Source organism: Chiloscyllium punctatum, chromosome 8 (genome assembly GCF_047496795.1).
Source record: "Chiloscyllium punctatum isolate Juve2018m chromosome 8, sChiPun1.3, whole genome shotgun sequence".
Classification (NCBI taxonomy): domain Eukaryota; kingdom Metazoa; phylum Chordata; class Chondrichthyes; order Orectolobiformes; family Hemiscylliidae; genus Chiloscyllium; species Chiloscyllium punctatum.
In genome coordinates this window covers 134,331,571-134,346,350 of record NC_092746.1, presented here as the reverse complement: position 1 = coordinate 134,346,350, position 14,780 = coordinate 134,331,571, and the positions used below count along the sequence as shown (strand labels likewise).

Sequence of the window (14,780 nt, the reverse complement as noted above, 5' to 3'; positions counted from 1 at the left end):
GGAACATCTCCGGGACACCCGCACCAATCAACCACACCGCCCCGTGGCTCAACATTTCAACTCCCCCTCCCACTCTGCCGAGGACATGGAGGTCCTGGGCCTCCTTCATCGCCGCTCCCTCACCACCAGACGCCTGGAGGAAGAATGCCTCATCTTCTGCCTCGGAACACTTCAACCCCAGGGCATCAATGTGGACTTCAACAGCTTCCTCATTTCCCCTTCCCCCACCTCATCCTAGTTTCAAACTTCCAGCTCAGTAACTGTCCCCATGACTTGTCCGGACTTGTCCTACCTGCCTATCTCCTTTTCCACCTATCCACTCCACCCTCCCCTCCCTGACCTATCACCTTCATTTCCTCCCTCACTCACCCATTGTACTCCATGCTACTCTCTCCCCACCTCCACCCTCCTCTAGATTATCTCTCCACTGCCTTTATTCCTGATGAAGGGCTCTTGGCCGAAACGTCGATTTCGCTGCTCCTTGGATGCTGCTTGAACTGCTGTGCTCTTCCAGCACCACTAATCCAGAACACACCAACAGGAGTACAGGGAGGATTTAATACAGACACCCCAGAGAGAAAGGATTCAGACCCTCTGTTTGGTGCCTGTTCGACAAATGCACTGATTCAGTGATCCAAGTGATGAAACAGCTCCAGACAGCCAGACAAGGCAAGGTGTAACTGTTTCTGATATATCAAAACTCACATGCATCTTACACCTCTTCCAAATCTATTGCTGTGCATTGGATAGGATTTAACCAAGCTATTTTCTCCACAATGGATATAATCTCCAAATCAGATCCCTACCTCCCCTTTGCTTTCACCTTCATTTCTATTACCTACATTTAAAGTGGTCTCTGTTCGACAGGTCAGCTCCATTTTCACTTTTATTTAAAATGATTGATCTCTTGCAGTCCTCTGCATGATCACTCGTCTCTGAAACACCGGTCTTCATGACCACTGTATCGCAGGTTCTTTTTCCTAACCACATCATGGTCAGGGTGTTTAAACACTCCTAACCCCTACCATGAGAAACAAAGCATAACAGGCCTCTGAACCCAACCTAACTTACCACCTGGGAATCACATAATCATGTTTTGTTATTGTTTTAAAAAGGTGGGGGAGGGTTTAGGGTATATCCATCTCATTGTGTCAAAACTGTCCAGTTATCAAACAAAGATAACAACAGGAACAACCTCAATCTCTCTCCAGGATAACCATGTCATGGCAGGTCTGCAGGAAAGAGATATTTCATCAGGATCATCATCATCGGGAATAACATCCTCAAAACATCAAGCAAATCAGGATACAAAGAACAAAGAAAATTACAGGAACAGGCCCTTCGGCCCTCCAAGCCTGTGCCGATCCAGATCCTCTATCTAAACCTGTTGCCTATTTTCTAAGGATCTGTATCCCTCTGCTCCCTGCCCATTCATGTATCTATCTAGTTACATCTTCAATGATACTATCATTCCCACCCCTACCACCTCCACTGACAATGCATTCCAGGCCCCCACCATCCTCTGCATAAAGAACTTTCCACGTATATCTCCCCTAAACATTTTTCCCCTCTCACCTTGGACTCATGACACATAGTAATTATGTCCCCTACTCTGGGAAAAAGCTTCTTGCTATCCACCCTGTCTATACCTCTCATGGTTTTGTCGGCCTCAATCAGGTCCCCCCCCCTCAACCTCTGACTTTCTAATGAAAATAATCCGAATCTACTCAATCTCTCCTCATAGCTGGTGCCCTCCATACCAGGCAATATCCTGGTGAACCTCCTCTGTACCCTCTCCAAAGTACCGACATCCTTTTATTAATAGGGCAACCAGAACTGTACACAGTATTCCAAATGTGGCCGAACCAAAGTCTAATACAACTGTAACATGACCTGCCAACTCTTGTACTCAATACCCTGTCCAATGAAGGAAAGCATGCCGTGTGCCTTCCTGACCACTCTACTGACCTGCGCTGCCACCTTCAGGGAACAATGGACCTGAACACCCAGATCTCTCTGTACATCAATTTTCCTCAGGACATTTCCATTTACTGTATAGTTTGCTCTTGAATTGGATCTTCCAAAATGCATCATCTCGCATTTGTCCAGAATTGAAGTCCAGCTGCTATTTCCCTGCCCGACTCTCCAATCTATCTATATTCTGCTGTATTCTCTCACAGTCCCCTTCACTATCTGCTACTCCACCAACCTTAGTGTCATTTGCAAACTTGCTAATCGCCTCCTCCAGATCATTTATGTAAATCACAAATAACAGTATTCCCAGGACGGATCCCCGTGGAACACCACTGGTCACTGATCTCCATTTGGAAAAACTCCCTTCCACTCCTACTCTCTGTCTCCTGCTGCCCAGCCAGTTCTCTATCCACCTCGCTGGAACACCCTGGACACCACGCGACTTCACCTTCTCCATCAACCTACCATGGGGAACCTTATTAAACACCTTACTGAAGTACATGTATATGACATCTATAGCCCCTCCCTCATCAATCAACTTTGTCACTTCCTTGAAGAATTCTATTAAGTTGGTAAGACATCACCTTCCCTGCACATAACCATGTTGCCTATCACTGAGAAGCCCATTTTCTCCCAAATGGGAATAGATTCTATCCCTCAGTATTTTCTCCAGCAGCTTCCCTACCACTGACTTCAGGCTCACCGGTCTATAATTACCTGGATTATCCCTGCTCCCCTTCTCAAACAAGGGGACATTATTAGCAATTCTCCAGTCCCCTGGGACCTCCCCTGTGTTCAAGGATGCTGCAAAGATATCTGTTAAGGCCCTATGTATTTCCTCTCTCGTAACCCGGGATAGATCCCATCCGGAACTGGGGACTTGTCCACCTTAATGCCTTTTAGAATACCCAACACTTCCTCCCTCCTTATGCCGATTTGACCGGGAGTAATGAAACATCTATCTCTGACCTCAGCATCCGTCATGTTCCTCTCCTCGGTGAATACCGATACAGAGTACTCATTAAGAATCTCACCCATTTTCTCTGACTCCATACATAACTTTCCTCCTTTGTCCTTGAGTGGGCCAATCCTTTCCCTAGTTACTCTCTTGCTCCTTATATACAAACAGAAGGCTTTGGGATTCTCCTTAACCCTGCCAGACAATGACCATCACCAATCAGAGACATTCTAAACACCGCCCTTGATATTCAACGGTATTACCATCACTGTCAACATCCTGGGGGTGACCAGTGACCAGACACTCAGTTGGATTCACCACATAAACACAGTTGCTACAAGAGCAGGTCAGAGGCTGGGAATACTGCAGTGAGTAACTCACCACCTGACTCCCCAAAACCTGTCCACCATCTACAAGGGACAAGTCAGGAGTGTGATGGAATACTCCCCACTTGCCCTGGATGGGGGGCAACTCCAACAACACAAGAAGCTTGACACCATCCAGGACAAAGCAACCCGCTTGACTGGCACCACATCGAAAAACACCCACTCCCCCCACCACTGATGCTCAGCAGCAGCAGTGTGTACCATCTACAAGATGCACTGCAGAAAAGCACTAAAGATCCTTAGTCAACACCATCCAAACCCATGACCAAATTTGGTTACAGTACATTCATTTCCTCCTCCAAGTCTGTAAACAGTTGCAGTCCCAACACTGATCCCATGGAGCAGCGCTGGTCACAGCTCACCAACCTGAAAAAGAACCCGACATCCCACTTGCTGTTTCCTGGCAATTTGTCAATTCCTTATCTATGCCACTATACTACCTCCACACCATGGGCGCTTATCATATGACTTATCCATGGTAACACATCTACTGGTTCCCTCTATCCACTCCGGTTGAGACTTCCTCAAATATTCTAATAAATTAGTCAGATACAAATTCCCTTTCATGAAGCCCTGCTGACTCTGCTTGATTAGATTATGATTTTCCGAGTGTCCTGCTATTACTTACGTCATAATTGATTCCAATTCTTTTCCAACAATAGATATTTGGCCAGTTGGCCAATAGTTACCAGTGTTCAATTACCCCATAGTGTTAGGGATGTGCAGGTTAGGGTGAGTTGGCTGTGTTAAATTATCCCATAGTGTTCAGGGATGGGCAGGTTAGGTTGGTTCACTATGGGTATGCAGGGGTAGAGCTGGTGGGTCTGGATGGGATGCTCTTTGGAGGGTCAGTGTGGACTTGATGGGCTGAAAGGCCTGTTTCCAAACGGTAGGGATTCTATCTGCCCAGGTGCATCGTGAATGCTGCTATTGTGTGTCTGCTTCCACCACCTCCTCAGGCAGTAGGTTCCAGGCACTCACTGCCCTCTGTGTGTGAAAAACCTGCCTCACACATCTCTTTGAAACAGCATCCTCCCCCCGCCCCCCCCCCCCCACCACCCCCACACACACCTTGAACCTGTGTCCCCTCGTAATTGAACCCTCCACCCTGGGGAAAACACCTCAACCTTGCCATGCCTTTCACAATCTTAGAAACTTCTGTCAGTTCGCCCCACAACCTCCTGCCTTTCTCCTGAGCTAAAATTCCCCAGACCAGGCAACTTCCTGGTAAACCTTTTCTGTACCCTCACCAAAGTATCCACATCCTTCTGGTAGTGTGGTGACCAGAACTGTACACCGTATTCCAAGTGTGGCCTAACTGAAGCTGTGTAAAGCAACAGTGTAGCTTGTCTATCCTTTTACTCAGTGCCCCTTCCTGAAGAAGGGCTTATGCCCGAAACGTCGATTCTCCTGTTCCTTGGATACTGCCTGACCTGTTGCGCTTCTCCAGCAACACATTTTCAGCCTCTTCCAATGAAGGCACACGTGCCATAGGCCTTTCTTACTCCCTTATCTACCTGTGCTACCACCTTCAGTGATCTGTGGACCTGCACACCATGATCCCTCTGCATGTCGATACTCCTAAGAGCTCTGCCATTCACTGTATAATTTCTACCAGTACTTGACTTACCAAAATATACCACCTAATCCTGCACCTATTTTCTATGTTTCTGTGTGTCTGTCCATTCGGCCTGTCTCTCTCTTTCGGTCTCCCACCTCTCTCTGTCCTGATGATGCCCTCCTGCATATTGCTGAATTCAGACCCTTTTGCTCCTCTGGACTTTAGGTCCTATTCTGTTCTCTGTCCTTACCCACTGTCATGTTTTCAGCCACTTCCCCTATGTTGTCCTTCTCAGACCCTCCTTCAGCACCCTATCCCCTTCCATCCTCGTCCTCCCTTTGCTCCTCAGTGACAAGGGCAGAGGGAAATGAATATTCAAGGCTACACGTGTTATCGTAAGGATAGACTGACGGGCAGAGGGGGTGGGGTGGCCTTGTTGGTAAGGGAGGATATTCAGTCCCTTGCGCGGGCGGACCTAGAGTCAGGGGATGTAGAGTCAGTGTGGATAGAGCTTCGAAACACTAAGGGTAAAAAGACCCTCATGGGAGTCATCTACAGGCCCCCAAACAGTAGTCTGGATGTTGGAGGTAAGTTGAATCAGGAGCTGAAATTGGCTTGTCGCAAAGATGTTACTACAGTTGTTATGGGGGATTTTAACATGCAGGTAGACTGGGAGAATCAGGATGGTATCGGGCCTCAAGAAAGAGACTTTGTGGAGTGCCTCAGAGATCGATTTTTAGAGCAGCTGGTGCTGGAGCCGACCAGGGATAAGGCGATTCTGGATCTGGTATTGTGTAACGAACCAGAATTGGTCAGTGACCTCGAAGTGAAGGAGCCATTGGGAAGTAGTGACCATAATACAATAAGCTTCAATCTGCAATTTGAGAGGGAGTGGGTACAATCTGAAGTGACAATATTTCAGTTGAATAAAGGGAAATATGGAGCTATGAGGGAGCAACTGTCCAAAGTTCAATGGTGCAATACCTTAACAGGGAAGACCGTGGAGGAACAATGGCGGATATTTCTGTGTATAATGCAGAAGTTGCAGGATCAGTTCATTCCTAAAAGGAAGAAAGATCCCAGGAGGAGACATGGGCGGCCGTGGCTGACAAGGGAAGTAAAGAAACATATAAGGTTAAAAGAGAAAAAGTATAACTTAGCGAAGATAAGTGGGAAAACGGAGGACTGGGAAGCTTTTAAAGAACAACAGAGGATTAGTAAGAAGGAAATACGCAGAGAAAAAATGAGGTACGAAGGTAAACTGGCCAAGAATATAAAGGAGGATAGTAAAAGCTTTTTTAGGTATGTCCAAGGCAAAAAAATGGTTAGGACAAAAATTGGGCCCTTGAAGACAGAAGCAGGGGAATATATTACTGGGAACGAAGAAATGGCAGAGGAATTAAATGGGTACTTCAGATCTGTGTTCACTGGGGAAGACACAAGCAATCTCCCTGAGGTAACAGTGGCTGAAGGACCTGAACTTAAGGGAATTTCTATTTGCCAGGATTTGGTGTTGGAGAGACTGTTAGGTCTGAAGGCTGATAAGTCTCCGGGACCTGATGGCCTGCATCCCAGGGTACTGAAGGAGGTGGCTCGGGAAATCGTGGATGCGCTGGTGATTATTTTCCAGAGTTCAATAGAATCGGGGTTGGTTCCTGAGGATTGGAGGGCGGCTAATGTTGTGCCACTTTTTAAGAAGGGTGGGCGGAAGAAAGCAGGAAATTATAGACCAGTTAGTCTGACCTCAGTGGTGGGAAAGATGCTGGAGTCTATTATAAAGGATGAAATTACGGCACATCTGGATAATAGTAACAGGATAGGACAGAGTCAGCATGGATTTACGAAGGGGAAATCATGCTTGACTAATCTTCTGGAATTTTTTGAGGATGTAACTCTGAAGATGGACGAGGGAGATCCAGTGGATGTAGTGTACCTGGACTTTCAGAAAGCTTTTGATAAAGTCCCACACAAGAGGTTAGTGAGTAAAATTAGGGCGCACGGGATTGGGGGCAAAGTACTAGATTGGATAGAGAATTGGTTGGCTAATAGGAAACAAAGGGTAGTGATTAACGGCTCCATTTCGGAATGGCAGGCAGTGACCAGTGGGGTACCGCAGGGATCCGTGCTGGGACTGCAGCTTTTTACAATATATGTAAATGACATAGAAGATGGTATCAGCAATAACATTAGCAAATTTGCTGATGACACAAAGCTGGGTGGTAGGGTGAAATGTGATGAGGATGTTAGGGGATTACAGGGTGACCTGGACAAGTTAGGTGAGTGGGCAGATGCATGGCAGATGCAGTTTAATGTGGATAAATGTCTGGTTATCCACTTTGGTGGCAAGAACAGGAAGGCAGATTACTACCTCAATGGTATCAAATTAGGTAAAGGGGCTGTTCAGAGAGATCTGGGTGTTCTTGTCCACCAGTCAATGAAGGCAAGCATGCAGGTACAGCAGGTCGTGAAGAAGGCTAATAGCATGCTGGCCTTCATAACAAGAGGGATTGAGTATAGAAGCAAAGAGGTGCTTCTGCAGCTGTACAGGGCCCTGGTGAGACCACACCTGGAGTACTGTGTACAGTTCTGGTCTCCAAATTTGAGGGAAGACATTCTGGCCATTGAGGGAGTGCAGCGTAGGTTCACGAGGTCAATTCCTGGAATGGCAGGATTGCCTTACACGGAAAGACTGAAGCGACTGGGCTTGTATACCCTTGAGTTTAGAAGACTGAGAGGGGATCTGATTGAAACGTATAGGATTATGAAAGGATTGGACACTCTGGCAGGAGGGAACATATTTCCGTTGATGGGGGAGTGCCGAACCAGAGGACACAACTTAAAAATACGGGGTAGACCATTTAGGACAGAGATGAGGAGAAACTACTTCACCCAGAGAGTGGTGGCTGTGTGGAATGCTCTGCCCCAGAGGGCAGTGGAGGCCCAGTCTCTGGATTCTTTTAAGAAAGAATTGGATAGAGCTCTTAAAGATAGTGGAGTCAAGGGGTATGGAGATAAGGCTGGAACAGGATACTGATTAGGAATGATCAGCCATGATCATATTGAATGGCGGTGCAGGCTCGAAGGGCAGAATGGCCTACTCCTGCATCTATTGTCTATTGTCTATTGTCTATTGTCTATTGTCTATTGTTTGTATTGATAACTTGCCTCTGTTCCTGGCATCAGGTGATGGGCACTGGTTGTTTGCCAGCAGCTCCTTCCCCTGGGCAGTGACATTATCCAGAGCTCTCTGCAAACTGCCCAGCTTCTCAAAGATCAATCGGTTTTCCTCGATCTGTTCTTGGATTCTCTCAGAGACACTGGGTGTTCCTGGTGGATTCCACACTCGGTCCTGGATCTTCTGCAGCGAATCAGAAAGTACAGCCACCTGCTCCAAGAACTGGAAAAACAATCAATCAATCAATCAGGGTTACTGTAGGCAACAGAGAAATGTCAGGAACAGAGAGTTCACAACTGATCCCTCCCAAGGGAAGATTCCTCAAGGAGGTCAATCCCTTATGAGGATTGATTCCTCAAAGAGGTTGATCCCTTGAGATTTTATTCTGTCAAGGAAGTGGATCCCTCAGGAGGATTATCCTGAGGGAGGTGGATCCTTCCAGGAGGTAGATCCATTGAGGTAGATTTCTCAGGAGGTGGATCCCTCAGGAGGATGCTCCCTCACTCTCCTCCCAGCCCCAGAACCAGCTCAGGCCCAGGCACTGAGGATGGACCGAGGAGTCGCTCTTCTTATTGGGAGATAGTTTGATATAGGATTCTGGGTAATCCAAGATGGAGGATGGGAAAAATTTCTGGCTGTAAGAGCTGCTCCTTTTTTTTGAGGTATTTTAGGTGCTGGAGGTGATTTCCTCGAATTCCAGGAGCAGTAATTCCTGTTTTATATGCTGTTACATTGTTTTGGAACTTTGGAGAAAAAAGTCAAAACAACAGCAGTTTAAAAGGGAGAAGAGCAGACAAAGGAAGCATATGGTGAGGTCAGTGCGAGAGAGAGAGAGAGAGAGAGAGAGAACCTGCACAGTTACTGCCTTTGCTGTTTGAATTCGTGTATCGCTGGACATCGGAGTGTATCTGGGAAAATTAAAAAACAGTGAAATTCACAACTAATCTTGGAGGGACTGTTGGGCGAAGTTCACAGCCCAGAATCAGATAAGTTAATTGTTGTTTTAAGTCTGTCCAAGAGAAAGGCTGCAGTAGTGAGTACAGTGGATTCTTTCTTGATTATATGTTTTGGAGATAAGTCTCTTGATTAAACTTAAAATATAAGCCATAACTATTAATTTAACCTGGGGCAGTGTTTGTAGAGGAATAAGACGGTGTTATTTTCTGGGTCTGTAGATTGTGAAGGAGCAAAAATGGCCTTTGCAGTGATATGTGCTTCTTGTCAGATGTGGGAGTTTAAGGAGAGTTTAAGGGTTACTGCGGATTATATCTGCCATAAATGCTGTTGGATGCGAATCTTATCAGATCGAGTGGATCGGTTGGAGAGACAGATAGAGGCGATGAGGAATTTGCAACAGCAACAGTATGTGATGGATGGCAGTTATAGGAAGGGGGGAGAGTCTCAGATACAGTCACATAGATGGGTTAACTCCAGGAAGGGTAAGAGAGGTAGGCAGCTAGTGCAGGAGTCTTCTGTGGCAATCCCCATTTCAAACAGGTATGCTGTTTTGGAAAATGTAGGGGGTGATGGATTCTCAGGGGAACGTAGCACGAACAGCCAAGTTTCTGGTATTGAGACTGGCTCTAATGCAACGAGGGGTACGTCGGCTTCCAAGAGATCAATTGTGTTAGGGGACTCTCTAGTCCGAGGTACAGACAGATGTTTCTGTGGCCAGCAGAGAAAAAGCAGAATGGTGTGTTGTTTTCCTGGTGCCAGGATCAAGGATGTCTCAGAGAGGGTGCAGAATGTTCTCACAGGGGAGAGGGACCAGCAGGAGGTCATTGTCCACATTGGAACGAACGATATAGGAAGGGAAAAGGTTGAGACTCTAAAGGGAGATTACAGAGAGTTAGGCAGAAATTTAAAAAGGAGGTCCTCAAGGGTAGTAATATCTGGATTACTCCCAGTGCTACGAGCTAGTGAGGGCAGGAATAGGAGGATAGAGCAGATGAATTCATGGCTGAGGAGCTGGTGTATGGGAGAAGGATTCACATTTTTGGATCATTGGAATCTCTTTTGGGGTAGAAATGACTTGTACAAGAAGGACAGATTGCACCTAAATTGGAAGGGGACTAATATACTGGCAGGGAAATTTGCTAGAGCAGCTTGGGAGGATTTAAACGAGTAAGGTGGGTGTGGGGGGGGACCCAGGGAGATAGTGGGGAAAGAGATCGATCTGAGACTGGTACAGTTGAGAACAGAAGTGAGTCAAACAGTCAGGGCAGGCAGGGACAAGGTAGGACTAATAAATTAAACTGCATTTATTTCAATGCAAGGGGCCTAACAGGGAAGGCAGATGAACTCAGGGCACGGTTAGGAACATGGAACTGGGATATCATAGCAATTACAGAAACATGGCTCAGGGATGGGCAGGACTGGCAGCTGAATGTTCCAGGATACAAATGCTACAGGAAGGATAGAAAGGGAGGCAAGAGAGGAGGGGGAGTGGTGTTTTTGATAAGGGATAGCATTGCAGCTGTGCTGAGGGAGGATATTCCCAGAAATACATCCAGGGAAGTTATTTGGGTGGAACTGAGAAATAAGAAAGGGATGATCAACCTTATTGGGATTGTGTTATAGACCCCCCCCAATAGTTAGAGGGAAATTGAGACTGGAGGCCTGTGACCAGTGGAGTGCCACAAGGATCGGTGCTGGGTCCTCTACTTTTTGTCATTTACATAAATAATTTGGATGCCAACATAAGAGGTACAGTTAGTAAGTTTGCAGATGACACCAAAATTGGAGGTGTAGTGGACAGCGAAGAGGGTTACCTCAGATTACAACAGGATCTGGACCAGATGGGCCAATGGGCTGAGAAGTGGCAGATGGAGTTTAATTCAGATAAATGCGAGGTGCTGCATTTTGGGAAAGCAAATCTTAGCAGGACTTATACACTTGATGGTAAGGTCCTAGGGAGTGTTGCTGAACAAAGAGACCTTGGAGTGCAGGTTCATAGCTCCTTGAAAGTGGAGTCACAGGTAGATAGGATAGTGAAGGCGGCATTTGGTATGCTTTTCTTTATTGGTCAGAGTATTGAGTACAGGAGTGGGGAGGTCATGTTGTGTCTGTACAGGACATTGGTTAGACCACTGTTGGAATATTGCGTACAATTCTGGTCTCCTTCCTATCGGAAAGATGTTGTGAAACTTGAAAGGGTTCAGAAAAGATTTACAAGGATGTTGCCAGGGTTGGAGGATCTGAGCTACAGGGAGAGGCTGAACAGGCTGGGGCTGTTATCCCTGGAGCGTCGGAGGCTGAGGGGTGACCTTATAGAGGTTTACAAAATTATGAGGGGCATGGATAGGATAAATAGACAAAGTCTTTTCCCTGGGGTCAGGAAGTCCAGAACTAGAGGGCATAGGTTTAGGGTGAGAGGGAAAGATATAAAAGAGACCTAAGGGGCAACTTTTACATGCAGAGGATGGTACGTGTATGGAATGAGCTGCCAGAGGATGTGGTGGAGGCTGGTACAATTGCAACATTTAAGAGGCATTTGGATGGGAATATGAATAGGAAAGGTTTGGAGGGATATGGGCCGGGTGCTGGCAGGTGGGACTAGATTGGGTTGGGATATCTGGTCGGCATGGACGGGTTGGACCGAAGGATCTGTTTGCATGCTGTACATCTCTATGACTCTACGACTCTATACGGAGATACCTGCAGATACTGGCGGAAGGTCTTCTCCAGTGAGATCACTACCTCTTGCAGTTGGTGCTGTAGAAGGTGATAATCCTCCTGGAGCCTGATTGCTGTCTTACTGAAATACAGGCCATCAGCAGCATTGAGTAGGACCAACTGGGAACTGACAGAGATCAGCTCAGCGCACACAGGCTCCAGTTCCTCCAGAGACCCTTGGAGTTGCTGCATAAAGGGCAGAACCATCAGAGACTGTGATATGGAGGAGCTAGTGTTGGACTGGGGTAGACAAAGTTACAAATCATACAACGTCAGGTTAGAGTCCAACAGGTTTATTTGGAAGCACTAGCTTTCCAAGCGCTGCTCCTTCATCAGATAACGAGTGGGGCAGGATCATAAGAATTTCTAGCAAAAGATCACAGTGTCACGCAATTAAAATGATATATTAAACAAACCTAGATTGCTGTTAAGTCTTTCATCTTTTAAAATGGGTTGCAGGTTTCAGTTCCTTACTATGTAGATTAGATTCCCTACAGTGTAGAAACAGGCCCTTCAGCCCAACCAGTCCACACTGACCCTCCGAAGAGTAAACCACCTAGACCCATTGCCCTCTGACTAATGTACCTAACACTATGGGCAATTTAGCGTGGCCAATTCACCTGACCCGCACATCTTTGGACTGTGGGAGGAAACCGGAGCATCCAGAGGAAACCCACACAGACACGGGGAGAATGTGCAAACTCCACACAGTTGCCTGGAGCTGGAATTGAACCTGGGACCCTGGTGCTGTGACGCAGCAGTGCTAACCACTGAGGCACCGTACCACCACTTTTAAGTCAAATTCCCGAGATAACAAAGTTTTATTTAAAAAAGTGACATCTTAGCTCAGAAAATGTATTAAAGGTGTGAGGTTAGAGTCTGTCTGTATCCCAATCTTGAGTCAGACTGGTTCCATTTCCAAAGTAGGAATTTATAAAATGTTATATAGATTAGCTGCCTGCAGACTGTGTGCTTTTTGAGCAAAAATACAATGTGCAAATGCAAATTCATCCCACACTCACTCACTGCTGTACATACCCACTGCTATACACACTCACTGCTATACACACTCACTCACTGCTATACACACTCACTCACTGCTGTACACACTCACTGATGTACACACCCACTGCTATACACACTCACACTCACTCATTGCTGTACACACTCACTGCTACGCACACTTACACTCACTCATTGCTGTACACACTCACTGCTATACACACTCACTCACTCCTGTACACACTCACTGCTGTACACACCCACTGCTATACACACTCTCACTCACTCATTGCTATACACACCCACTGCAATAAACACTCACACTCACTCATTGCTGTACACACTGCCATTCACACTGTCACTCATTCATTGCTGTACACACTTACTGCGATACACACTCACACTCATTCATTGCTGTACACACTTACTGCTATACACACTCACACTCACTCATTGCTGAACATGCCTACAGCTATACACACAGACACTCACACATAGCTATACACACCCACTGACTATACACACTTACACTCACTCATTGTTGTACACACTCACTGCTATACACACGCTCACTCACTCATTCCTGTACATACTCACTGCTATACACACGCACTCACTGCTATACACACGCACTCATTGCTGTACACACCCACTGCTGTACACCCACTGCTATTCACACTGTGACTCACTCTTGCCTGTACCCACCCGATGCTGTACACACCCACTGCTATACACACCCACACTCACTCAGTGCTGTACACACTCACTGCTATTCACACTGTGACTCACTCTTGCCTGTACCCACCCGATGCTGTACCCACCCACTGCTATACACACCCACACTCACTCACAGCTTTACACATTCACTGCTATACACACACTCATTGCTGTACACACTCACTACTGTACACTCACTGCTATACACACCCAGATTCACTCACGGTTATACACACCCACTGCTATACACAGCCACATTCACTGCTATACACACCCACTGCTTTACACAACCCACATTCACTGCTATACACCCCACACTCACTCAGTGCGAAACACACCCACTGCTATACACACCCACACTCACACATTGCAGTACACACCTACTGCTATACACATCCACTGGATACACACCACACTCATTCATTGCTAAACACACCCACTGCTGTACACTCTCTCACTCACCCACTGCTGTACACTCTCTCACTCACCCACTGCTGTACACTCTCTCACTCACTCATGCCTGTACCCACCCACTGCTGTACACACCTACTGCTATACACACTCACACTCAGTGCTGTACGCACTCAGTGCTATGCACACTCATTGCCATATACATTCATACTCACTTATTGCTGTACACACCCACTGCTATACACACTCTCACTCACTCATTGCTATACACACCCACTGCAATAAACACTCACACTCACTCATTGCTGTACACACTCACTGCTATACACACCCAGACTCACTCATTGCTGTACACACTGCCATTCACACTGTCACTCATTCATTGCTGTACACACTTACTGCGATACACACTCACACTCATTCATTGCTGTACACACTTACTGCTATACACACTCACACTCACTCATTGCTGTACACACTGCCATTCACACTGTCACTCATTCATTGCTGTACACACTTACTGCGATACACACTCACACTCATTCATTGCTGTACACACTTACTGCTATACACACTCACACTCACTCATTGCTGAACATGCCTACAGCTATACACACAGACACTCACACATAGCTATACACACCCACTGCTATACACACTTACACTCACTCATTGTTGTACACACTCACTGCTATACACACGCTCACTCACTCATTCCTGTACATACTCACTGCTATACACACGCACTCACTGCTATGCACACTCACTCATTGCTGTACCCACCCACTGCTATACACACCCACTGCTATACACACCCACACTCACTCACTGCTTTACACATTCACTGCTATACACACACTCATTGCTGTACACACTCACTACTGTACACACTCACTGCTATACACACCCAGATTCACTCAC

The 14,780-nt window shown here is 46.5% G+C and overlaps 1 protein-coding gene across 13 annotated transcripts in view; it reads right to left on the bottom strand.

Moving 5' to 3' along the window:
- macf1b (microtubule actin crosslinking factor 1b) overlaps window positions 1-14,780 on the bottom strand; it is a 228,923-nt gene that overhangs the window by 183,587 nt on the left and 30,556 nt on the right. For 11 of the 13 annotated variants that reach the window (XM_072576571.1, XM_072576569.1, XM_072576570.1 and 8 more), the window contains 2 exons: window positions 11,712-11,915; window positions 8,045-8,276 (listed from right to left, as the gene is read on the bottom strand). In XM_072576571.1, coding sequence (XP_072432672.1) covers window positions 8,045-8,276; window positions 11,712-11,915 — 436 coding nt within the window. The remainder of the gene's footprint in view (window positions 1-8,044; window positions 8,277-11,711; window positions 11,916-14,780) is intronic. The other 2 variants (XM_072576564.1, XM_072576573.1) reach the window with 2 other exon arrangements.